This window comes from Besnoitia besnoiti, chromosome XI (genome assembly GCF_002563875.1).
Source record: "Besnoitia besnoiti strain Bb-Ger1 chromosome XI, whole genome shotgun sequence".
Classification (NCBI taxonomy): Eukaryota; Apicomplexa; class Conoidasida; order Eucoccidiorida; family Sarcocystidae; genus Besnoitia; species Besnoitia besnoiti.
This window is the reverse complement of record NC_042366.1, coordinates 1,409,901-1,435,552: the sequence shown is the minus strand read 5'-3', so window position 1 is coordinate 1,435,552 and position 25,652 is coordinate 1,409,901. Positions and strand designations below refer to the sequence as shown.

Sequence of the window (25,652 nt, the reverse complement as noted above, 5' to 3'; positions counted from 1 at the left end):
TCAGCAATGTCGTTTTGCGGGATTGCCCTAATCCTCGTCAAAGCCAGCGGATTCGCAAGTGCCGCTGCGAGGAGCTTGCGCCCGACGGTAGTCTCCACGCGCAGGGGGACGAGACACACTGCACTGCCGAAGAGGCACACTGAGAAAACAGACGGGGATGGAGTGTCGGAAATTCACGAAATGTCACAGGTCTGTGGAGGGAAGGATTGTTCAAAACACGGAGAGGGTCTTTCGCTGTTCTTTTTATGGTGCCGTGCCGACGCTGCGCGACTCCGGCGCTCGCGCAGGCGCCTAAGGCTGCAGGGCGAGGAGAAGGGGGTTGGGGGTGGCGAAACAGATTTCACGGGAATCTTGGCAAATAGAAACATCTTCCCTCGCCCGCAGTTCACGGATTCACCAAGTCGGACACGTTTTGATCTCGCGGAGAGGCTCTCTCGAGACCGAAAGCGTCTCCTTTCGAGCAGCGTTGCGCATGTCGAAAAAAACCGAATCGGCTGCATGCCCTCCACATCATGGCCATCGGCTGTCGCTTTTCGGCTCCTCTTCTCCACCGTAAAGGACACCTGCACCTTCGGCTAGTACGTCCACTTTGCGTCGCTTTTTGCCTCTACTTCGCTGCCTAAAGAAACAGCAAAAACCCGCCGATGGCGCGCGTGCTTTTCCGCGGGCCTTGCTTCCTCGTCGATGCACATCTGGACGCCCGAAAAGCTCCCTTCCCTGTCTCGCGCAATTTCTGCGGCTACCGAACCCTGTGTGCGCCTTTTGACCTCCGACTTCGCCGTACGCTCCTCACACGCTACGCTTCTGGGCTAAATCGTTCTCTTGTCTTCTCTCTCTCGTCGCTTCGCGCGTTTCCTCCTGCGTCAACCTCCCTCTTTCGGGTCGCCTGGACGTCGCGGAGCCGCGCCGGCCTTCCTCCGCCGGCAGCGACTCTCCGATCGCTTCTTCCTCCTCACATGCTCTCTTTGGAAGTCAGGGTTCCTGGTGCAGCGTTTCTGCAGCTGTTTTGATGTCTTCGGGGACGTACACATCCGCCTTTCTGTCTGTCTCTCCTCGCGTCCGCTTTCGCCCGCGCGAAAGGCTTCTCTGCTATGCTCTCCACACTCTCAAGATGCACTTGTAAGAAGCCCGACTGTCTGTCACGTCAGATTCCATCTCCGCGCGCCTGTACACGGCTTCTCTCTTCTCTCGCGTCTCGCAAGGCTTGTGCCGCCCTGCTCGCTGCCCTGCGCGATCTCTGAAGCATCGCTGCCGATCGGCTTGTGTCTCTCTACGCTGTCCGCCCTCCATCGAGCCCTTCGCCCTTCCCTCCTCTCCCGGACCTATGCACGCGGAGGGCGGCGCCGCCGTCCCGTGCGTAGCCTCTGCTGAGGATGCGTAGCTTCTTCGTGTGCGGCGAAGATGTCAGCCATCTCGTCCTTTCTGAAGCGAAAAGTCAAGGATCGGCTGTCTCTGCTGGACGCCGCCTTGGAAGCAGACACGCTCTTGACGCGTCTGAAGGCGACACTCTCGCGGTTCTTTGAGGGCGGAGGACTTCCGACTTCTCTGCCTCCTGCTGCCCTCGCCTCTGACGCGTCTCGCCCTTCACCGGCGAACGCGGTCACCACGTCTGCGCCGAGTCCGCCCTCCGCCTCTCCCCGGGCCTCGGGGGACGGTGCTGCAAAAGGCAGGAGCGCGGATGGAGACGCCGCTGCCCGCGCCGCGCCTGTTGCAGAGGCCCGCGACGCAGACGCGTCCAAGCCCTGCTCGTCGTGGAGTGGGCGGCGAAAGTCTTCTGCTGCGCCTCAGGCGCGCTCCGCCCCCGCGCTCGTCTCGCCTCTGCCGGCGGAGGCCCTCGAAAAGCTGCAGCAGCTCTTGCAGCAGCTGCTGCTTCTCTGCAGACAGCAGAAGGCGTCCGCGCTGCAGGCGGCGCAGAAGAAGATCGCCTCCGCTTCGGCGGCCGCCGCTGACGGGCTCGCTTCGGGGCCCCCTCCAGCGAAGGCAGCAGACGACGCCACGCCCTCCGCAGCGACCCTGTGCAGCTCCCTCGTCACGCATCCGTTGGGCCTTCGAGTTCTCTGCGGCGTCTTGCATCTCGGGAAGGCGTACGCTGAGAAGACGGGCTCCTTTGCGCATGCCGCTGCGGTTTCCACGATTCTTCAGGACGCCTTGGAAATCCTCGACCTCCTCTTCGCCGTCAATGCGCCGCCGCCCCTGACCCGCGTTACGCGGCGCGGAGACTCTGCCAGAGGGGCGAGCGGTTTATGTACACCCCAGAGGCCAGAGGCGGCGAACGAGAAGGGCGCTCACGTGAGAGGCTCCCAAGCGGGAGTGCTCAAGGAGTTCTTGGATGCTTGCCGCTGCGGCGATGAGGAAGGCCTCGATGCGACGTCGTCAGACGAGGAGGGCGGCGACGGGGATGGCGATGGCGAGGAGGAGGATGACGTCGACGGTCCCGGGCGAGGAACGCCCTCGCGTTCGCAGAACGACGGAAGTTCCGCGAATCGAGGGAACCACGATTTATTGAAACGCTCCGATGCTGCCGACGCGTGGGGTGGGGGCGTGTATCTCCAGCTGATGGATGGCGTCATGCAACACACCGAATACGGCGACCTTATTGTTTCGCTGCTCCTTCTTCCAGAGGTCTACATCCAGCATGACGTCCTTCTCGTCTTGCAGAAGCTTTACGGGTTCGCGGAGGAGGCGTGTCGCCGCGGCCGCGAGGCGCTCCGCGAGCAGGGCGAACAGGCGGAGAAAGCGAGGCAGTGGGAGCTCGCCACCCGCCAGCAGAGCTCCTCCGAACAGCCCACGTCTTCCTGGATTCCGGTGCGCCGCGCCGCCAGCCGCGTGACTAGTAAGAGAGACGCGTGGAGAGGCGGCAGTGGCCGCGGCGAGGGTCAACGATGCGCGAAGGATGTTTCCGAGCTTGAGGCGCGCGGCGCCGCCGTCTGCCGCCTCCTCGAAGACGCACTTCTCAACCGCCCCGCCTGCATCACGCGCCTCACCGCGTCGCTGCAGGAGGGGGCAGGCGCCACGGACTTTGTGCGCGAAGAGGCGCTGGAGGTGCTCAGACTCATCACCGGGAGACGCCAAGAGATGAAGGTGATCGCCACCTTCCAAGTAAGCCACAGAGAGAGAGACGCGTCGCCCAGTTCGAACTCCTCCGGCGCCAGGCATCGGCTGGCGCCGGGCAGGTGTATGTGCACGTGAGGCATGCTGCCACGCGTATGCATCCTTGTCTGTGTCACACGACCTGTCTACCTCTTCAGGCAGCCGGTCTGGTCGCTATCGGGCACACAAAGGCTTCTTCTTGAGTTCTCGTTTTAGGGACATCTCACACTTGGAGTAAGCTGTTTGTAGATTATTGAATCTAGCGGCATGTGGAGACGCGCGCATTCCGCCTCGCGAACTTCCTTTGCCTCTTCTCCCTTCGTGCGTCTCTCAGGGCGCCATCGAGGCGCTTTTGTCGCTGCTCGCTTCGGAGCTCGGCCTTCCTCTGGGTATCACGGAGACCTCATTCGGCTCCGCGTCCTCCTCCGCGCCTGAAAGCAGGGGAGTCGAGGCGCTGCAGCCTCCGCCGCTGGCCACGACGCAACTCCTGCTGAGTGCACCGCGCGTGCGGTCGAGCCTGCGGTGTCTGTACAGCTTGACCAGCTGCGGGCCGGTGTGTAAACACATTCGCGAGGCGAATTTGCTGCGGCCGCTGGCGCTCCTGCTTCAGTTCCTTTTGCGGGCGAAGGAGGATCATGTCAAGCAGCTGGGTCGTCTGACCCGCCAGCAGGCCCTCCGCTCGGAGGAAAACGCGACAGAAAACTCGTTTCCAGGCAGCCCCCCGTGTGCCGGCCTCGAGCGCGGCGGCGCTCGCACGAATGGAGCCGCGAAAACGCAGCTGCCGGGTGTACGTACACCGCCTGAACCAGCGCCCCCCTTCGAAAACGCGCCGGGCCTCGAGACCTCCTCCACGCCGCTCGACGAGGCTCTTTTCCTCGTTCTGGCGGTCTTCGGGAACTTCTTCCCCTACCGTAAGAAGCTCGGGCCGTCGCCCGCGTCGGGCGCCGTCGCCGCAGCGTCGCACGGCGCATTCGCCTCGAGTGTCGGTTCACTGGCGGCGCGGCAGAAGCGAGAGCTTTCGCGCGTGTCGTGCGAGAAGGGGCGGCGAGGGAAGGCGCAGGCGCGGTGGTCTGAAGCCGACATTCGAGCGAACCAGGCGGCGTTGCTGCGGAGCGGACTCCTCGACCTCTTGTGCCAGCACGTCGCGAAAGTGTGGAATTCTCTGGCTTTCTTCTTTGACTCCCACTCGCAACGCCCGGCGGCCGCGCCGCTGGCCGCGCTTGTCCCGTCTCTGTTTCGCCTGTTCACACGCCAGCTGCAGCTGCTGCTGGCGCTCGTTGTCGAGGAGGCCGACGGAGGCTCGGCGGCGGCGCAGCGGGGCGGCGGCGGCGCGCAGGCTCGCGCCGCGGAGTCGTCGTCGCTCGCGCTGCAGGCACTGCTGCTTCCCTCCACGCCTCTGCATCTCTTGCCTTACGAGGCGCGCGCGCGGCAGGACGCCTCGAGGGCTGAGGCCGCAGGGCCGCCGCCTTTCTACTGCCTCGCGTTCGCCGCGCTCCAGGCTGGCGCGCCGCCGGCGTTGCATGCGCTGCTCCTGGAGGCCCTCGACGTGGTAAGTGGCTACAGCTGAGAAGTGTGAGTGAAGAGGAACTGGAAAATGTGAAAATAGCTTAACAAAGAGGAAAAAAAGCCGACTTAGCAAGGGCCTCAGCGGGCATGGCTTCTATCTGCGAAGCCAAGCAGCGAATGTCACCGCAGGAGCGCGCTGTCAGAGGAGGGAGAGGAGACATTTCGTTTTAAGCCGAAATGTGTGGCGGGGAGAGCTAGATGGTTGTTTCATAAAGCTCGTATTTGCGGCATTCTCTCGCGCGACAGCAGCGTGCAGCCGACTCATACACTGGGTCTCCTTCCCATGGCTGCCTCGCGACTTCCTGCGTGCGTGCCTCCTCATGCCGCGTCAGGGGAACCTGCGTTCTGCTAGCCTTCCCACTCAATCGGTTTCCTTTGCGCTTCGCCTTCCGTCGTTCAGATCATCACTTCCTTCCCCGCTGTTCAGGCGCACATCCTGGAGGGCTGCCTCGCGGCTCTCGGCGCCGCGTCCTCTGCGGCCGTTGCCTCGGGCTCCGCTCGCGAGGTCGCGACGCCCGCGCCCGCAGCCGACCTCGCGTGCGCGTTGCCGCGCATTTTCGAGTTCAGCTCCGCTGCGCCCGACGAGGGCGGTGCGGCGCGCGGCCTCGAGAGCGCGCGAGGCGACGCAGGCGACGAGCCGCCGCCTCTGCAGATTCTCCCCCCTGGCGTCGTGCTCGCCGCCGCCTTACAGTGGGCCTTCCGCCGCGCCGTACGCGCCGCGGAGACTGCGGCGGTGGTCGCGGCGCCAGCGCCACAGAGCGAAGAGAACGACCCCGAGGCGAAGAAGCGGCTTGCGTGGCGCTGGACGCAGGCGTGCACGGCGGTGTCTCTTCTCTCTCTTTCGCTCTTCCAGAATCCCTCCCTGGCGCTGGTGGCATGCTCGCGGCCGCTGCCGTCCGTGGCAGCCGGGCCTGGAGCGCAGGGAGAGGAGCCGCTTCTGCGGCAAGTTGTCGGAGGTCTCCTGCCTGCGCTGTCTCGCGCGCTGCGACAGCAGGAGCCCACCGCAAGCGTGTGTCCTGCTGAGATGCGCGCGCTGCGCCTGTTTTCCGCACGCGTCAGCGTCCTGCTTCTCTCCCTGCTTCTCCCCAGGGTGTGCGGGGACGCCTGGGCGCTGGCCTCGCCTGCTGCGAAAGCTGCCTCGCACGCGCGCGCGTCGAGAGGCCGCGAGCCGCCGGGGAACCCCTCTCACGCGGCGTCTGCCGCTGCGGCCTCACGGCTTCAGCACCCCGAGGGCACCGTTGCGCTGGCGCTCGCCTGGCTGCTTTCGTCGGCGCTGGTGCTACCCTCTTTGCTCCTTCTGCTTCCCTTCTGTCCGTCGGCGCGAGCGGCTGGGACGCCTTCTGGCGTAGCTGATGGCGAGGCGCTTCTGCGGGCGAGCGTGGCGCTGCTCCTTGATCGCACGGCGAGTGCGCTGCAGGCCTTCGCCGAGACTGAGCGCGAGCTGACGCGCGATATTGCGAGAGGCCGACTGCGAGGGAGGGGGGAAGACGAGAGGAGCTTGGTGCCGGAAGGGGGGAGACAGGGGAGGGGCATGGCTCGCGCGGATGCAGCCCTCAATCTGGTTGCGGAGGTGCGTCACGAGCTGCCGTCTCTCGAGGTGTACTTTTCTGATTTAGAGGCCGGCAACGGGCAAGAAGTGTGGAGGGCGGCGGCGCCTACCTGCGGAGGTGGAGAGAGTAGCGGCGGCGACGAGACAGAGAAAGAAGGAGGCTCCGCCCAGCGCAAAGATGGCAGACGCGATATGAAGCTTGGGAACAGAGGCGCTGTGTCGCATCGCGCCGATGAAACGCAGAGACTTCTCGTTCAGGTCGTCGGCGTCGAGTGCCTCGCGCTGCATGCGCAGCGACTCCAAACTGACCCGGTGAGGACGCGCGACGGCGAATTTCCTCATGCTTCCACGGCAGAGAGGCACGCGCAAGCCGACAAGACGCAGGAAGCACCCAAGAAAAAGTACACCAAACACATGCGCGATCTTGCGCTTAAATGCGGAAATGTCTTTTTCTCTTGCCGCCTTGTGAAGGGCTTCCCGTCTCTCTCCTAAGAATAACGCCATCTCCTATGCATCCTCCAGTCTTGATCTGGTGTGCCTCCGCCTCGCAGGGCTTCCGCTTCGCGTCCACTTTGGTGCTGTTTCCTTCTCCGTTCGCTGCAACCGCGGTGGGGTCGCGCGGCTGGCGGCGGCATCCCTCGAGCTCCGGTCTTTCATCGTCTCCCGGGCTCATCGGAGAGGTGGATGTTGCGGCGCGAGTGCCCGCGTCGCTCTACGTGCAGGCCCTCGCAGAGGTTGGCCTTCGCCAAGGCGGCGAGGGCTCGCAATCGATCGCAGAGGAGAAATGGTGTAACGGCGGCGGCGCGCATCCTGCTGCGGCGTCGGCGTCGGCGTCGTGCGTCGTAGCAGCGCAGGACTCTCTAGAAAAGTCTCCGCTGCGGTGCGGCTCGGCGCCGTCGCTGGGCGCGGCGTCGCACCTCGCGCGCCTCTTGGCGGGCTTCCTGCTTCCGCGAGAGGTGGAGATTCTGCGCCTCGCGGCGACTGGCTCAGGCGCGCGAGGCCTGCAGATGCTACTCGCTGTCGCAGGTAGGCTCCAAGAAAGCGCCTGGACGCGAGAGGAAGCCGAAAGGAGAGTCGAGACGTGTGCGGCGCCGATGTCCTGCGCCTGCCTGCGGGAAGGAGTGCGCAGCGGCAGAAGGCGAGAAGGATGTCTGCATTCTCACAACACTCGACTCTCCGTACTCTCTCTCAATATATATATGTATGCATATCAAAAAAATATATGTGTATAGATGGATGTTCAAGCCGGTATAAATGTATGTATATCCTTGGGGGCATGGACTACGAGATTTGCTTTGACCTGACTGCATAGGAGACAGATGCGCGCTGGAGATTCTACGTTCAGGGGAGACAGAGTCGAGGTCGCGCGTGTGGAGACCCGGAAGTGCGTGACACGTGGAAGCGAAGAACGAATCTGGTTTTTAGAGTTGCAAATCCCCCTCGCATGATCTCACGACTCTGCGGCGAGTGACTTTCTTGCAGGGAAGCGTGCGTGCCGCGAGGGCGGAAGTTACAGAGGGAGCGAAGAGAAGCCCGACGGGGGGACGCGAGATGAGTCGCAGCAGGTGGACTGCTTCACGCGCGAGGATTTTGAAGACTTTCTTCTTTTCCAGGTATTCGCTCTGCTCAAACGCTCTCAGAGAATCTGACTCGCGTTCGTGAGTCCTCTTTTCTATACTCCTTTTCCCTTTTTGATCGGCTTTTTATGAGGCCGGGGTCCGCGACAGTCCCCCTCTCTCCCCCGCTTCCGCTTCTTCTGTTTTTCCGTCAATTGGTTCTGAACTTTTCGTCTTCACGTTCTCGGGTCGGCGGTCGCGCGCGTGTCTGCCTCACGTTTGTCGACTGATATGTCTCTCTCGTTCGCCTCGCTCTCGATTCCATCTCTCCCCCGTGCGTCTGGTTTTCTTCCCCTCTCCCCCTCGCGGCTTCGTTCGGCGATTTCTGCGGCGCCTCCGCTAAGCCAGACTGAAGTTCAACTTGCTCAGCTGCCCTATCCTGTGTTTCGTTCGATTCTCTCGCGCCGCTTCATCGCCGGCTGAGATTCTCGCTTGCCGTCGCCTCGTGTGCCCGCTCGCCTCCGCCGGTAGACTAGTGAGCTTATTTTCAGTCGACTCTTAAGGTGATACATCTTTTTCTGTCTTTTCGACTCAAGTGTGAGCCGGTTTCGGTCTGTAACGCCGCTATCCATTTTGCGACGATCCATGCCTTTCTCGTTTTTTTTTTGGTATTAGGAGGATTCGATCGCGGAGCTTCGTCGGGAGAATGCGAGGCTCGCCGCGCGCACAGCGCGGCTGCAAGAAGCGCTGGACCCCGATAGAGAGGCGCTTCTTGCTCAACTCCAGAGGGAGACGAGTCTTCTGCAGCGAGAGGTAAACGAGATTCTGAGCGTCTCCATGTCAATGATAATGCGGCCATTTCGCAATTTAGTGACACACTATTTTGCATTCGAATTCGCTGTATTTGCTTTCGTATGCGTGCATATTTATTTCCGATTCGATATGTTTAAACTTGTAAATGCATCTGTAGACACAGGTGTATGTTTGTATGCATAAGGATACACGTGTCGGCGTCTGCAGTTTTCCGCGAGTTCCGTACAAGCAATCGTGTGCGATCTGTGACAAACCCAGCGTGTCGATTTATGCATATGCGCGTATAAATATATATGTATATATATATATATATATATATATATATATACGTATATCTGTATGCAAATGGTTCCATATTTATATATATGTATGTGCATATCGCTCCATATATATATATGTACATGTACCGCTGCGCGATCGAGTGCATGGTTGGCTCGCCTGTGTTTTTTTTGTTTCTGCTTTTAGTTTGAGCGCTTGCTGATGCAGAAGAGCGCGCTGGGCGAGCAGCTGGCGGGGGAAAGGCGCCTGGCTGCGGCGCAGCTCGCCGATACGCAGAAACAACTGGAAGCGGTTGTGCTGGCGTTTTCACAGTTGGAAGAAGAGCTTCAGGTTCGTCTCGCGCTGCGCACGTGTTGCCTTGCACACGTCTCACATTTTTGCCGTTTGGGCCATGACCGGCGACTCTCTAAAGGGCAGCCGCCGCGTCGCGGCAGCCTGCCCAGTGCGGCTGAGTGACGAGTGCGCGACGTCAGTTTTTCGGTTTCGCTTTTCCCTCAGCTGCACTCTACTGTATTCAGACACGTATGCGCTTCGCTGCCCTTCAGTGTGCGTGGCGAGTGCGCCTACTGTGTCGTCTCTCGTCCCGAATGCCTCCTGCAAATATGTTTATCTTCCGCGGCCGCGGCTCTGGCGGACAGACTGTCTGCGACTCCGAGGAGTCTCTGGAATCTTCTGGCCGGTAGCCGCACGCCTCGAAATCGCGTTTCATTCGGGACTAAAACGGACTCTACTTAAGCGAAACCGCGCCTCCCGCTCTGCCTTTTTTTTCTTTAGACACGGGAGAGCGAGCTGCAGACGCTGCGGGCGGAACTCCACGCCGCGAAAAGCGCAAACGATTGGAGAAGAGGAGGGAGAGCCGCGGAGGTGAGTCGCGAATGTGAGACGCCGACGGTCTCCAAAAAGGCGGAATTCCTCCCTGGGAGACATCAGTTGCAGGCAGGGCTCAACACCCACGAGCTTGCATCTGTATCTGTCTATCTGTCTATCTATGTATCTATATATCTATATACGTACATGCATCCCCGTATATAGGTACACGTATGCATGTATGAATATACAAATATCATACCTACTTGTATATGTCCACGTATATGTGTGTGTATGTACATGTAGCCGCACGGGGAGAGCCCTGGGGGGTGGCGACAGCCTGGTCCACTGTCTCTGCGCCGGCTTGTGTGGAAGGAGACCGGATATTTCGATTTTATTCGGGGCCTAAGGGTGGGCGGGGAGGCCGAGCCTCGATTCGAGGAGTGTTCGCACGAGAAAGGATGAAGCCGTGCACTCCATATCCTTTTTTTGCAGGGCGAGGGAGAAGACGAGGCGGATAAGGCCCTTATGGATAGGTTGAGCCGCGAGGCAGCGCTGGCGGCCAGGCGCGGCGAGCAGCTGCGCGACCTCCAAGAGAAGCACAACGTAGGCCGAAACAGACATGCGCGGTTGGTCTGCGAGGTGTTCGCCGCCTCGATTTTTTATTCTCTCGACTGCGGTTTCCGACGATTTGTTACTGCATATGCAAACACCAGACGAAAGCTGGAAACGCGAGTGCTTAGAATCTGTTGGCGATTTTCTGCGCGTATTCAAAGCACTGTGTTACTTGCAGCAGACGCCTCGCAGTCCCGTGTGCAGCGCTAGCGCCTGGAGCAAAGGCCGCAGGGTGCGAGAGGGACATGGGCGTCTGCCCCATACCATAGCGTAGACGCCGGTCTCGCCTCAATACATCGTTACATATATATATATATATATATATATATATATATATATATATATATATTTGTATATTTGTATATTTGTATATCTGTAGAGACATTATTATTCACAAGCGTATCCCCGCATGCGGTATAGCGCATGTGTGTGTATGCCTATTAGTTGAATATATGTATATTTGGATAGCCGTGCACCAGGGGGTAGATCGCTGCAGCGCAGCGGGCCACTTGGTGCGACACTGAATATTCTCTCTCTGGCTGTGCGTCTGGCTGCGCTGGTCGGTTGCTCAGGAGCTTCTCGCGCTGTTAGATCTGCTCGTTCACCGCGTTCCCGAGTGTCTGCAGTTCGTCTGCTCGCTGAGCGACCTCCCGTGCCGCTACAGCCGCGAGCTTCAGGCGCTCGCCTCGCAGGTGGAGACCGCTTCGCGCAGCGCGTGTCTCGATTCCGCTGCCCCCCGTGCCTCGCTCGCTGGCGCCGCGTCTTCTTTGGGATCCAAGGCAGATGGGCTCCGCCCGGCAGAGGAGACGAGGCAGCAGGGCGAGCGCGCAACGTCCCGGGGCTTGTCGCCGGACTCGGCGGCCTGCGCGGCCTCTCTGTGTTCGCGCTCGCCTTTCCCGCTGCTGCCCGAAGAGGCAGGCAGCGACGGCGCGCTGGGGGTTGAGAACGACGCACGCCGAGTCCGGTGGACTAGCGACGAGGCGTTTTCTCCCTCGCGGGGCGGCGCAACCGCAAGCGGCTTCGACGAGTCGGACCTGTGCCACGGCGACGCGGGCGCAGCGTCGCCCTTCGAAGGAGCCGAAGATGTGGCGGAGGCCGTCAGAGAGGACTCCTCGTACTCACGTCTCTCCTGCCAGTCCGGCGCGAGCTCCTCTTCGTTTCCACCGTCGCACCGCCACGGAGCCTTCTCGGAGTCCACGCCGCAGGAAACGTCTCCTCGCGACACGCCCACGCAGATCCCGACGGCCTCTCTCTCCTCGTCTTCGCCTTCGCCGTCGTCGCCGTCTGCCTTCGCGCAGGCTGCGTTCTCGCCTCCCGCGGCCTGCGCCTTTCCTCTGTCGCAGCCCGCTGCGACAGCGCGAGAGAGGCGACAGAGCGGCGGCTCTGTCGCCTCTCTCGCGCTCGTCGGGCGCGTGCTGAGTTCGCAGCAGCGCAGTGCCGAAGGGCCTGCGTGCGAAAGGACGCTCAGCCTTTCAGCCGGTAGCGGGGCTTCTACAGCGGCTGCGGCAGCGCCGGCGGAGCCGCGCGTGGAAAGTGCGTCGAGTCACGAGGCGGCAGAGCGAGTGCGAGAGGAGGAGGATCGTCTTCGCGCTCTGGCGGGCGCGCCTCACGCAGAGGGTGACTCGCTGGTTGCAGGCGACGCTGCGCAGACGCAGGCCGCGGGCGCGAGCCTCTCAGGTCCTGAAGCAAGCCTGGAGGACGGTGACGCCAGAGTCCAGGGAAGCGGCGCCTGGCGGCCAGGCGAGGCGAGCCTGCCGGTGGCGTATCCGCAGGACGGAGGCGGAGAACGGGGCGAGGCGGACGGGCACCCTGGTGCCTGGAACCCCCGACAGGCCCGCGAGCTCGGCACGGCTGTCGAAGATGCAACGGGGGCGCTCGCGAAGCCGCAGAGGAGGCACGAAGCGGAGGCGCAGCTCGCACAGACGGCGGCGGAGAGCCGCGGGCCTGAGGGCGCTGCAGAAAGCGGAGTGTCTCAGGAGCCAGCAGGGCGGTTGGGGTTCCGGGGGCGGCTGAGTCGCTTCTTTTGGTCAAGCAGCAGAGCTGGGCAGGAGGATAGCGAAGTGCGCGCGGCGCCATCTGCGGTGCCAGACCCGCGAGAGAAGCTCGGGACCGCGGCCGCCGGCGCGCAAGGCTCTCAGGACGCGTTTACAGAGTTCAGCAGCCGCACCGAGCAAGAGGACCGCGTGGGGAGAGACCTGCTGATGGGTGGAGACCCCGGGAGGCCGGCGCACTTCGGCTACTGTGGACCCTTGGGCGAGTCTCCCTCGCCCTCCGGAGTCGCGTTCCAGGCAGGAAGCGAGGAAGGCAGAGGAGACCATTCTGAGCGACGGGATCTCTCGGAAAGACCGGCCGACGCGCTCGAGTGGGAGGTGGAGACCTCTCAGGCTCTCTCGCGAGCTGGCGTTCAGGCGCCCGCGCTGTCTTCGCTTCCGCTCACTGCCGGTGAGGCGAGTGTCTCCACAGCCCGCGAAGCCGCATCGGCACTTCTCGCGGGGACGCCGCAGCCTGTGGAGGGCGGCAGAGCCTCTCAGGTCGAGCCTGGTAGCGCGGCCGCGGGACCAACGGGGGGGGCGGAGAGGGAGAGGGAGGAGCTGAGAGAGGCCGGCGGCCCTCCCGTCGAGGAGGTGCAGCAGGGGGTCGCATCAGAAGGGGCGGTTGGGCAGGAGGGAGACGCGGAGCCTCAAGCGGCGGCAGGAGTGATGATGAGCTTCGAAGAGTACGTGGCAATGCTCCAGGCAGTAGACGAGAGTCAGTTAACGCTGCAGCAGCTAGAAGAATGGAGAGCGTACAGGGCCCAGTGCGAAGCATTCTTCGCCTATCAGCGGCAATATGCGCAGTGGCAGGAGCGATAGACGCAGCGTGCTTGGGCAGAAGGGGAATAAAAGCAGAAATCACCCCAGAAGAGAGACGAGGGGGCTCGAGGAAGGCGGAAGAGAGAGAGCCGTCGCAAGGCGGAGAAGGAGTCTCGCATTTTTGCCTAACGGGGTGAGGAGGCGTAGCAACTGTCACGAGGAGAAAAGATGTTCACCAGAAACTCGCTAACGCAGGAGTCTAAAAGAAGGCGTTGGGAGGAGAAGGTGTTGTGAGACTATGAAGAAGTCCAAGCAAGAAAGATGGTAGACATTGAGAGGGGGATGGAGGAGGCGGGAGTGCGTGAGACGAGAGGACAGGAACAGAACGACGAGCGAGGGTGTTGCAGCGAAACCGACGTGTCGATTTCACGTATGCCTTCTGTGTTTAGGATTCCAGGAGCTACAATGTCTGTGCTTATTCTATTTGAGTTATACAGTTCTGGATCGCGCATCATTTGTACAGAGAAAAGGTCGTTTATCTAAACCTAGGAATCCCATTGTAGCAAGTGTAGCATGGAGTCTTGCTTCAGTTGTTATCTGATTGGTATTGCATTTATGGTGACTTCTACTATCCTTCTGATTACACTTGTTGACGATAAGCATCCAGTGGCTGTTTAACCGTTGCCGAGGCATCTCACCCCTGCCGTAGGCGGCGAAGCCTGAGCCAGAGCCTTCGTGACTGCCTGCATGTTGGCAATTGAACACTGAGGGAGCCTATTCGAACGGCGAGCAGCAAGTCAGGTTCAGAAAGGCAGTGCCAGCTCTCTCGTTTGAACTTCGAGATTTGAATACCCGCATGTTGATACGTTAACATTCTGTAACTTGAGACTTAGTCAGTGGATGGAACATGATTTGTGTATAGAGTACGGTCTCCCTATTTACTACTGCCGGTCCTATTCTGGAAGCGACTTACATCTGACTTAAGGTAGGAGCCGCAGCTCAATGGCACGCAAGGAACCTCAAAACAAGCAGGACAGTGCAGCGTCGTCGATCGCTGAGGCTCGTAGACTGGTCTCTCGCACTAAGATGTGGTTTTTTACTCTCAGAAACATCGCGCTCACATTCTGACACAGAGAGAGTGGAAAAACGCGCCACTTCTTGAGGCTTGATATTCCCCGTGCCAGGTGGGGAGTCCTCCCTGTGTTGAGAGATCGCCAGAGAATGCCCGTCCCTACGTGGAAAAACTCGCTATCACGTCAAAAAACGCTCGAACTGTCTTGATCTATCCGGTGTAATAGCCGAGACAGCTCCGGTCGTCCATTCTTGCGCGGGCAAGTCTAAGGCTTTGAGGCCAAAAGCAAAGGGATAGGAGAGGATCCCACCGCGGTAGTTGATTCGCGCAATGAAGGCAGCATACCAACTGGAGGCAGCGACAGGGCGACGAGACTTTCGCAAGGGACTTTTTGCAGCGATGACTCCACTTAGGAGAGCTATCAAGCCCGTGGACCTTACGCATAGATCTCCTACGCACCAAAGGGTCTACCTTGCTTTGCTCGCCGCTGCGTGTGCGGCCGAAGCACAGATACACTGCGCCTCGCCTTTGAATGAGCATTTTTTTCTTTCTTGAAGGTCGCCTGCAGAAGATACTACGATTCCTAAGGAGGCGGTATTATCCAATCATAAACCACCAAGGTTTTTGAACTGGCTGCCGCGTGTAGGTGCCGTTCGCGATTCGCGTGGCGCGAGTATCCATGCCGTAAAGCGCGACATAACTCTAGCTCAAACTATTTCGACTCAGGTTTCGACGTACATCGCTCCACACCTAGCGACAGTTGTTTTGGAGACGCCCGCTAGGCTCTCTCCAGCCAAAACCTGCATGGTAGTTACCGAAGGTGAAGGTAACCTGTGCATGTCTCCCACTCCCGGTGTCTCGTCAGCTGCTGGTCTTCCAGGGATTTCACTGACACAACGCCACATCTGCAGTTCGTGTCGCGATCCGCGCGGAAGCGTTCTGTTCTCGAGATCGAAACAGATCACTGAAAACGATGGATTCTTCCTTGCGCTTTTGGGGTTTCGCCTCTGGCACCCGCACACGGTGCTCAGTGCGACCCGTTCTTACGGAAGGATCTGTCGGGCAACGTCGCGCATGCATCTGCGCAGACCGTTCGGGTTTTTGCGTGACGCTTGGCAACAAGCCCACGAGACTGCCGCGGTCCATTGTTTTCTCTCTCTCTTTGTTTGCGGCAACTTATCTGTTTCTTGCGGTCTTTTCCCTGCATTCGTCTTTCCAGTCCGCCCAAGCAGCTGCACCCGGCATCTACCTTAGAGGCGCCGACGAAAGGAAACCCAGCGAAAATCGCATAGAGCCTGCTGATGCGTCGTCCGCCGCGGCGCCGCCGCGTTCTCCGGCACTCCACCTTCTTTCTGGTCTCTCACCGTTCAAGTCTTCGACTTCCACGGCGTCTCCTGCCGGCTCGCCTTCAGAGCCCGCGTCGCAGTCGCTCTCGAAGCCTGCGGCCCCACTGCTCAAGCCTACACACTCGCGGGCCCCGCTGCTGTCTGGCAAGAAGGCCGAAAGGCACCCGACAGACCAGAAGGCCGACTCGCCGCAAGAGAACGAAGCCCGACCTCCTCTGCTTGCGCATCTGCTAGCGCCGCACGACGACGCCCTCGACACGCGACGCACAGGTTCGTTGTTGTCGCCGCCACCCTCTAGCGCCACCACCCCGCCGTCTTCTGCGTCTGGTTCGCCCCTGGCTGCTCTGTCGAACGGCGCCCTCGAGAAAAACACCGCGTCTTCGTCCGCGACGTCGCGCAAGCCTTTCCCCTCCCTGCTTCCGCGTGTGAGAGCCAAGAAAGGAGGTGCGTCAGCTGGCGATCAAGAAGGCACGAAGCGCGAAGTCGTGACCCTTCCCGAAGAGTTCCGCGCTCCGCGCCCTGTGCTGGCGACCCGCGGACGGTCGCTGCAGGCGACTGACTACGAGGCGGCCTCCTCAGCGGAGTTGAAGGCGACGCAGGAAAGAGGCTTCGAGACGCTCCAGGCTCTTCTGGCTCAAGCCCCCCAGACGCAGACGGTGCCCGTCCTCCCTCTCAAGGTCTTGGAAGTTGAAGAGGAGACGCAGACGCCTGAGCCGTGCGCCTGCGACGCCTGTCAAGAAGACCGCGGCGGCGAACCGGCAAAGAAAGAAGGAGGCCTCGGTCCGCCGTGCGTTTGCGAAAGCTGCCTGAGGAAGGCCGCGGAGGAGGAGCGGAAAAAGGCCGAAGAAGAGGAGGCGAGGAGAAAAGCTGAGGAAGAGGAGAAAGCGCAGACACCCGACGAAGCGGAGAAGGAAGAGGAGGAACGCAAGGCCGAAGAGGGGAAGACCGCTGATCCATCCGTCGAGCCCGCGGAAGACGCACACGAGGGCGAGTCGCAGCAAGCACAGGAAACGACGTCGAGCTCCTCCGCGGCGCCAGACTTGAACGTCAAAGGGACGGATATCTCTCCACGAGCAGCGAGCGCCGCGTTGTCGTGCGCCGTTAGCACTGGCGCCCTCGGCGTTGCGGTGGGGACGGCAGTCGTTCTGCAATTCTTCTAAGAGGAGAGAGGACGCGAGGCCGAAGGGCGCGCTGCAGCCGACTCAGGAGGAACTCCGAAACCTGGACACGGTAGAGGCGAAGGCGCGGCGTCTGCTACGCTGCGGGCTCCGTCATCTGCTTCGTCGATTGCCCTCCGGAGACTTCGAATCGCCCCGCGCTCTCCTCTGGCGATTTCCTTCGGTCGAAGGCCGTTTCATCATCGAGACCTCAGCCCTTCTTTACTGTCTGTGCTCCAAGTCTCTCCCAACGTTGCATGCTCTGTGGTGTCGGTTTTCAGCTCCGCTCTCTGCGTCGGCGATTCCATTGTTTGTGAATCCCTAAAACCGTCTCGCGAGGATTGACTTCTAGTCAGCGTTTTTGTCTTCCTCCGAGTTCTACTTTCACCGTTATGGTTTCGCGTCCATTCTGCCTCTTCGAGTTGAGCCCGTGCGCTTCTTCAGGTTGTTCGTTTCGTGTTTGAGAATTCTCGGGAGTCTCCGCTACCCGTCTTCCGCATTTCAGACTTAAGCTATTCTCTCATATCAGAGGGACAGGTCTCCGACTGGCCTGAGCCTGGGGTATTTTGCTATCTTGCGTTTGTTTCCTTCTTTTCGACTTCGCGCCGCCTGGCCTTGGTCTGTCTCCGTCTCCCTCTCTTTCGCCCCCGCTCTTCTTCGGGGCGTCGCACCGCCCGTCGGGACGCACGCGTGCCTGTCCGCGGATTTTTGTTCCTTTCTTCCAGATTCTCTGCTCTCTGATTTTCTCTTTTTCCTCCGAGATGACTTCGCGCGGTGGCGCCGTTTGGCACCTCAAGGAGGTCGTCCTGCAGTACAGCGCCTCGGGCAATTCCAGCCAGGGCCTTCGCTTCTTCTTCCGCCATCTTCTTCACCGGTGGAAGCAAAGAAACCCGCAGGTTCGCACCGCATGTCGATAGTATACATAGTGGATACATGGATGTATGCCTCGACGCACTCGTATTTGGGATACCTCTATGTGTGCGCATATCTGAGGGTATAAACGTATAAGGGGATGAATGTGCGCTACGCAGAAGGCGTGATGAGCGAATAGCTACTACGGCCGACTCTACCATTATACATATACATATATATATATATATATATATACATATATATATACCACGTAATTGACGCGGCACGAATCGCCACAGGTGGAAGGGAAGTCACTTGGCTGCTGACCGCCGCTCGGCCTCTTCGACTTCTTTTTCTTTTCCCCATTTTTTTGTTTCAGGTCCTTGTGCACACAGTGGAGAACAAGTACGAGCCACCCAAGGCGATGTTTAAGTACATGGGCGAGCGCGCCGACAGTCGCTGCGAGTCGCCTCTGAAGGATCTCTCACCGGGGCAAATCGAACAAATTCTTGACCTCCACAGAAACAGCAAGGGAGACAACCGCTTTCTGAAGCACGGCGGTCCGAGAACGTGGACTGAGCGGAGAAGCATTCAGGTACGGGCTGTGCCAGTCCTCTTCAGTTCCTTTGCGTTCTAAACTTTTCCCGAGTTTTAAACAATACTTTCTGTAAAAGAAGCATATGTATTACTGTCACACACAGCCCAAGCATCCCGGAGGCCAGCGGGAGCCGCGGCGTAGAGCTTTTTCAGCCAAAGAAATGACCGCGAGGCACATCGCGGCTCGCTGCATGGTGACGTACCAAGCCGTCTACGCGCTGACAAGAGTTGGTATCTTTTCTGCATCCGATGTGATGTCTTGAAGTTCGCGATTAGCGGATCCTCTGCAGCCGTCTCGATTTGAAGGTGCAGCAGGTAGAGGACAGAGTGACTCCCACACGCACATTTTTTGCTGCGTTCGCCTGGTTTTCTCAACTGAATGGACAAGGTGCGTGTGTTTCGAAGCTGCCCCGTTCTGGTGACTCGCCAGGCATCGCGCGCCGCGTCTTAAGAGCTGCGGGGGGAGAGGTCTCGAAGTGGACGCCAGCGCCGCAGAGCTGGGTTGCGCGTGGAAGGCGCGTGGTCCGCGTGACCAGCGTCGTTTCTTCATTTTGTGTGTTTCGCATGCGTGTGTCTCCGATAGGGACTCTGGCGGCCGAGCTTGCCGTCGCAGCTGCTGGCGCTGCGCTGGTTTCACCGAAAGCGACCGCCGATGCGGCTGCCCAAGTACTCGCCGCTGTCGCTGGCGCTCTCGATTCAGGCGATTCGCGGGCACGGCCGTTGGGGATCTGAGCGCGAGTTCCCCAAGGGCTGGGATCAGCTGCATTTGAAGGACGTTCTCTCGCGCCGGCTACTGCCGGAGCGCAGCGAAAAAAAAGCTGAAAACGCAGACAAACGCGAGGTTGCGTAACCTGACGACTCACCAGAGGACAAACGCGCGAGGTCCACGCGTCTGAGAGGTTCTTCTTCAGAATCAGGAAAAGAAAGAAAGAGGGAGAGAGGGCGAGAGGGAGTGAGCCACAGTCAGAGGGGCCTCTGCGCTGCGTGATTCACTCCAGTCCGCAGGGCGACGTTGAAGGAGATTCGCAGGTCGAATTCGAGACGACAGGCAGTGCTCTGCAGGTCGATTCTGAAAATAGCGAAGAAGGAATGGAGGAAGGTCGCACTCTCGAGACAGAACGGGGCAGTGCATGCGAAGGAGCCCGAGGAGACCGGTTAAGCCCGGCGGCGCGCGAGAGAGGAGAGGAATGAGAACTTGAAACGCGGAGCGAAGGCTGCAGCAATTTGTAGGGAGCAGAGGGGGGTGTCTGAAAATGAAGGCGCTGGACCGGCTCCCCGAGAGAAGGAAGGCGTTCGGGTGGAGGGCCTTTTTGGGATGCGAAGAAGATGTTAAGTTGATCATCAAGGCGCGAAGCCAGGATGCGCATGTTTGTGTACGAAAGGAGTGATGTTTTTCTGCGTACTCAGAGATCGTGCACACATTGTGATGTCTTCTGTATCCATTCTCCTTGTGGTGTCGCGTAGCGATCTCCAATGCAGAGAGTTTTTTCTTCCTAAAGGGAAGAGTCGGTATCCGTGCGTGAGACAGTGCGCTGGGGCGCGGCGGGCGCAACAAGAAACCGAAGTCATCGATTTTTTTTGAAAGTTTCAAAAAGCCTCCTTTGCACGCAGGGCCTGTGTGTGAGCTGTCTCCGCAGCACGCGACACAGATCCAACAGACAACACAATGCATAGAAGTCCACTCGAGGGAGACGGAGGTCGCGGCCGGCGCGAAGCAGCACGGCTTAGCTTGCAAACAGTTCAACAGCAGCCACTCATGGAGTCCAAGGCTGCGGGACGCGAGACGATTTTTGGAGACGAAGCCGCTGCGTCGCGAGAAAGGAAGTGTGGAGAGGCAAATGGGAGCAAGGAAAGAAGAAGAAAGACCGTGGGGAAGGTAGAAGCAGATGAGAATCGACAGCGCAGCCGAGTCACCTCAGGCAGCCACGCAGATGGAGCAGTGTGAGGTAGAGACGGTCGCGTGTCTGGTGTCGTTTGCACGCCGTTAACGAGACGTTGAGGCCGCTTTCTTCTGTCGTCTCTTTCGTGTTGCCCTTCTGCTTCACGCCTAGCAGAGTCCTACACGCGAGGAGCGCAAGGCCGCTGGAGCTATTTGATGCCTACCTCACCGCGAAGAATTGTACCTGTTTTGTACCAGTCTATATTGGTGGTGCGGAAGTCGTCATCTCAAGAACTACCGCTACTTCTTGCTTCCTACACCCGTAGGGAACGTTTTTGGTCTGATCCTAAGTCCACTCTCCTTGTGCACCAGCCACGCGGCATCTAAAGGGGCGGTTTTGGATTGAGACGAGTGAAACGAACTCGGTTTCGTCTTCTATTCCTGGCAACGACTGAGTTCATCTGGGCTACAGCTCCTATTCTCTGTGCGCTCTCGGGCGTGCCTGGTTTCGTGTTTGCAGTCGCGCGGGCGGGAAGCAGAGACTTTGCAGACAAATTCAAAAATAGTCTGGAGTCGAGGGTTACGGGGCGCACGTGAACGATCGCTCGAGACGTAGAAGCACTCAGTCGCTGGGGCATGCCTCTTCTTTTGAAAAGGCGAAAGAAAAAAGAGAAAGCGAACGGCTGAATGTGCCGAGCGCATAGCCAGCGAAACGCCCTTCTCACAGCCCTCCGCGTTGACGGAGACTCCACACACACCCCGTCTACGAGCGTAAGTGCATGCGGACAGAGTTACATTGGGATTCGTGCTGAGAACGGCGTGTGCAAAACACCAGGCACACAAGGCAGATAATACCAAAGACTTTCCCACCCTGCGGCATGGGTTTGCTGGAGGGCAGAGGGCCTCGTCTGCAGCCCTGAGAAGACGACCTAGACGCTGCTGGTTTCACTCAAATTATGTCGCATCAGACGTAACGCAAACTGCCTGCGCGCACTGGTGGAGCACCTTCGCATGTTTCATCGCTTGCGCCAGACATGCTGCACTTCCCACTCAAAGAGAGGCTCCTCTGCGCTGCAGACACGCACTTCGTGTCTAAGCAGAGATCCGCTGGCGGCCTGCGAGACTCACTGCGAGGCACGCCCGCGTTAGACTGAGCAACCGTCACTTCGTTTGGGTGCGGGCGACGCGCGCTCCGGGCCGTGCGGCTAGAATTCCGCACTCGTGCGCGCCCAGTTCTTTGCCTCTCTCTCGACTTTGGTGAAGTAGGTGAGGCAATTTCGCAAGAGCTCTTCGTCGCTCTTCGCAGCCGCGAGCATCATGCGGGTGACGGCGGCCTCCCGCTCCCTCTCTGGAGTCTCTCCCGCTTCCAGCGAGTCCAGCAGCGGGGCGCCAGCGTCTTGCCCACCCTCGGTCTCCTCGCCCCCCCCCCGCGTCAGCTCCTCGCTCAGGAGTCTGACGGCCTGCTGCGTGGCGTCGAGTTGAAGGAAGCAGGCCTCTTTGAGCAGCCCCGCGACATGCGCCTCCTTCGTCGCCAGCGAGATCTCCTCGCGCTCTTCCTCGTCCTCCTCTGCGCGGGCGTCGTCTGGCGCGCGTCGTCGCGGGGAGTCCGCGGAAGCAAGCAGCTCGCGCAGGCAAAGGTAAGACAGTCGGTCAAAGCCGCCAACAGGCCCGCCGCGGCGAAGAACGAGAGAGCCGAGACCGAAGGTGCGACTGAAAAACACCGACGGATCGCACACCAGCGCGGGCTGCCCGGCCGACGTCACAGTCTGAACAAACAGCGAAAAGAGAAACCTCAGCGGAGGCTTTAAGTCGCTGCGCAGACTGAGAAGCAAGCACCCGACGCGACGAGTCACAAACAAAATGACAGTCCCCCCAAACCCTAAACCCTTCTTCCCCCCCCCCGCCCCCCCCCCCCCCCCCCCCCCAGAGTGCAAGGAGGCGGCACAGTGCGGCACGATAACTTGGCATGCGCAGAGAAGAAAAGAATGAGCCGATGAAGCACGCACCGTTACGGCAGAAAATCGAATACCAAACGCCCACGAGATGGGCAGAATGGAGCCGGAATTCCACCGCGAGACAGGCTTGTAGGTCTGCGCGCGTTCATACGCGCAGATATGTGCATATTTTGCTCGTAACTATGCCTCAACACCAGACTACCGCACTGCGCAAGTGAATGCCGAACTCCACCCTTACCTCGCGGGCCTTAGGTCGGTCAAGCTCGGGCAGGGGGTCGCACTCTTCGTGGGGGCTGCCGCCGGTCGCGGGAGCGTCAATCACTGGGCAGCCGTAGTGAGCCTGCTCCGCCTTATATTCGGGGTGGAAGCACATGGTGCCGTCTCTCGGGACGATGCGCCTTCTGCGCATCCACGAAGGCAGTCGCTGCAGATTCTCTGGCGACGCGCGAAAAAGAAGTTCACCTGGCGCAGAGATGCCGTTCGCTGCAAGCGCGGGGAACACAGAAAGCAAAAATACTGCATTCGATGGCGCCTAGACACGTGCGTGTGCGCGCCGCAGCCCCCATACACAAGCGCAGTGATCTACGAGGCTGAGACACGCCGCATCAGGCGCCAGCCGCTTCGAATGAACTCCCTTCCCAGCGTTGATTGGCTCAGGTGCGGCGCCTCCCCCCCTTCGAGGGAATGCCGTGGGAGATTCCTTCCCGTTTGCCGCGCACACGCGGGTTTCGAAATCCTCACCATGACGAGTCGAAGCGAACGGCGGACGCGGGCGTGCTTCCTGGTCGTTCTCCGGTCGCCGAAAGAAGAAAACCGGGCCCCAGTGATTCGAGGCCTCAACAACGCCGAAGCGATGCAGAGTGTGGACGCTGCTAAGTTGCCCTTGGTTGACAGAGATCTGAAGGAAGGGGAAAGCGCAAAAACGGCAACAGAAATACGCGTCTAGGCACATTCCTGCCCGCCTCCCCTCATATGACTCACTGTATGGCTCCATCCACAGAGACACACGTTAAACGCATCAGAGAGCAGGTCAGCAAGACGCAGACAGCGTTCGGAGTCAAGAGGTGAAACTCGCTGAAAGTCAAGGCATCGAAAATGTGCCGACCTCGAAACTTTTCCGCGTACCTGCGACCCCGAGGGAAGCTCGCGGTCAGCTTTCCAGGCAAAGCTTGCGGCGGCTGCTTCGTGCATGATTGCTTCATCCGAATTCCTAAAAGCACAGAACAAGCCACAGCCGACCAACCTGAGTTCCGCGCCAGCCCCCGGGGGGCACCGATGCACAGGAAAGCCTCGAAAAGAAAAGATGTGCGGAGAGAGAGAAAGCGAAATGAACCCAGTCGCCGGGCGGTCGACCTCTCGAACGAAGCTTACCAGGTGTAGCGATTGAAGCGTCCCTCGAGTTCGTAGCCGGCCGGCGCGACAGCGATGTTTCCGTCGAGATCCCAGAGGCCCTTGCTGTAGAGGATGCTCACGGCATCGCGGACGTCTTCGCGCTGTCTCTTCTCGGCTTCGGGTTGCTGCTCAGACGCGTCGCCTGTGAGAGTCTGCGACGCTCTGGCTGCCTGCGTGACCCCGGCGACAAACTCTTCCAGAGGCGCTCTCTGGAGAAGCGAGAGAAGCTGCAGCGCTTCCCAGTGAGCGTCGTTGAAGAAAAAGGCGTTTTTCTTAGTGTTTTTTAGCAGGCAGAACGGCAGAGGCGGCAGGCGGGCGCGCAGGCTGCTGCGGAGATCTTTGGCGGACTCGGAGCCGCTGCGCGCGGTCGCGAAAAAGCCTCGAAGGACGCCTCGCTGCAGCTGCTTCTCGCGGATCAGCAAAACGCTTAAGAGCTCGTTGGCTGTGCAGGCGCGGAACGGGGACGAGTCAGAGGGCACTCTGCAGCGGGCGCGAAGACTGCGCGGCACGTTGCGAGACGAAAGCAGAAATGCTCGCGGGATGCTCACCAGAGGCGTCGCCCCCGCAGCGCCTTGCGGCAGGGTGAACTCCGCGTCCTCGTCGCCATACGGGACAGCGCACGCGCGCTGGAGATCGCTGAAGGCCTTCCAGTCTTCGCTGGGCTCGCCCTCGTCGCAGCGCAGGTCGTCCGGTTTCGAGTCGCCTCGCTCCTGGCGCCTGGAGGCAGACGCGGTGACTCTCTGCCCCGCTGAGCGCCTCCTCGTGAGCCGCGGCAGAAATATGAGGTCGTCTGGCGTCCCCTCGGATTGCTGCACTTCCTCAAGCGGAGTGCCCTCGCCTCTAAGCAAATCGTCAAGCTGATTCACCAAAGGCATCCAAGGCTGCAGCACCGCGATCTCCTCTCCCTCCTCTCCGCGTTCGCGATTTTTCCTCGTTCCATCGAACCCGCGAGGTTCTCGCCCTTGAGCGAACGAGACGCGTCTGCGCGAGGCGAGGTCGGCGTCCGCTTCTTCGTTTTCAAAAATGAAGGGAAAGGCGACCGCCTCCAGGTCTCGCGCGTCGGGCGTCTCCGCGGCCGACTGTGAAGTCGAGAGTGCCGCAAAGAACGGGGAGAGCGAGTCCGTGGAGGCGCGGAAAAAAGCGAGAAGGGACGAAGGGAGCGCGAGGACGCGGCCGATGCATCGGATGACGGGCAACACCGTCTCAGTTTGGACGTCTACGAGCCACAGGACGTACAGAAGCAAGAGGAAGAGGAAGCCGAGAGTCGTTGCCGCCAGGGAGCGGAAGGCGCGCGGCTCGCCTCCGCATCGGCGCCGGCGCTGCGAGCGCTCGAGCCTCGAGAGCAGGCGCGCCTCGTACGACGCGGCCTGTCGGTCCTCCTCGAGGCCGCTGAGTTCGTGGACGGCTGATTCCACGGCTTCGCGTCCCCCCGGGAAGAAGGCGTAGACGTGGTCGCGAGGGTCGGTGCTCGCGAAGAGCGCAGCGAGAGCGGGCGAGGCCGAGCGGCTGCGACCGGCCTTCTTGCGGGTCGCCATCGCGCCGCGCTCCTTGGGCGAACAGACGGTCTTGTCGACGTCGCTGAAGACGGAGAGACTGCGCTCGCCGTCGCAGGTGGAAAGCGACTCGAGCTCGGTGTCGTGCCGGCTGCTTAGGTCTCGGGGTACACCGACGGGCGAGGGGCTCGCGCGGCGCGCGGACATTCTGGCGCAGTGGGATAGCCCGGTGGAAGGGGAAGGAGGCCCGTTGAAGTCGGAAGCGGAGCGGGGAGAGGCGGGCGGAGACGTCCAACAGAAAGAAAACGAACGAGGTGCTTCGGGAGCTGCGGAAGATGGACAGGATGAAAGTGACGAGAGACGAGGAAGAACGGGCGCAGCTGTGGAAGCTGTCGAAGCAGAAGAGTGTCGAGAGCAAGAACGTTCTAGTTCGGAAGACTGGGAAAATTCGAAAATGGAAATCGGCACAGGGCAAGACGCGTTCACAGTCCGAGAGGCCATGCGACTGCGCGTGATCATACTATGCCGCACACTGGAGACAGCCGCTCGGGGCATCTTGAAGGATACGAGACCATCGCATGCTGACTTCTTTAAGCGAAGAACGACGACAGAAACAGCGACAGAAACACCAAAAGCGAAAACGTTGATGGCTTTCGCTTAGCAACAGATTCGATGAAAACCGTATAATCGAGAAGATACTCGTTTCGCAGTTGGGAAAGACCGTGTAACGGATCCCAGGCCATGCCACGCAGGTGAAGCGACAAGGCGTTTAGTCTTGGACAGAGAGGAAAATCCCAGCTCAAACAGAATGCAGTCAGAATGACAGCTGAACCACAGCAGGT

The 25,652-nt window shown here is 60.1% G+C and overlaps 4 protein-coding genes across 4 annotated transcripts; 3 read left to right on the top strand and 1 right to left on the bottom strand.

Annotated features, from left to right (window-relative positions):
• Positions 1–1,401: 1,401 nt before the first annotated feature.
• On the top strand, positions 1,402–13,127 carry BESB_020820 (uncharacterized protein; the record flags this gene model as incomplete). The annotated part of the gene is made up of 10 exons (XM_029360791.1): positions 1,402–3,099; positions 3,425–4,639; positions 5,057–6,517; positions 6,757–7,231; positions 7,688–7,818; positions 8,437–8,574; positions 9,040–9,183; positions 9,628–9,717; positions 10,156–10,266; positions 10,848–13,127. The coding sequence occupies 10 exons, from the start codon at positions 1,402–1,404 to the stop codon at positions 13,125–13,127; spliced, it is 7,743 nt and encodes a 2,580-aa protein (XP_029216150.1).
• Positions 13,128–15,112: 1,985 nt separating this feature from the next.
• BESB_020810 (uncharacterized protein) lies at positions 15,113–16,645 on the top strand (the record flags this gene model as incomplete). The annotated part of the gene is made up of 1 exon (XM_029360790.1): positions 15,113–16,645. The coding sequence occupies one exon, from the start codon at positions 15,113–15,115 to the stop codon at positions 16,643–16,645; it is 1,533 nt and encodes a 510-aa protein (XP_029216149.1).
• A 758-nt stretch (positions 16,646–17,403) lies between these two features.
• On the top strand, positions 17,404–18,941 carry BESB_020800 (putative ribosomal protein l22/l43; the record flags this gene model as incomplete). Its single annotated transcript, XM_029360789.1, has 3 exons — positions 17,404–17,538; positions 17,874–18,089; positions 18,675–18,941. 3 exons carry the CDS (start codon positions 17,404–17,406, stop codon positions 18,939–18,941), a joined length of 618 nt encoding a protein of 205 aa, XP_029216148.1.
• A 2,234-nt stretch (positions 18,942–21,175) lies between these two features.
• Positions 21,176–25,365, bottom strand: BESB_020790 (uncharacterized protein; the record flags this gene model as incomplete). Its single annotated transcript, XM_029360788.1, has 5 exons — positions 21,176–21,736; positions 22,164–22,408; positions 22,667–22,823; positions 23,051–23,135; positions 23,297–25,365. The coding sequence occupies 5 exons, from the start codon at positions 25,363–25,365 to the stop codon at positions 21,176–21,178; spliced, it is 3,117 nt and encodes a 1,038-aa protein (XP_029216147.1).
• Positions 25,366–25,652: the final 287 nt, after the last annotated feature.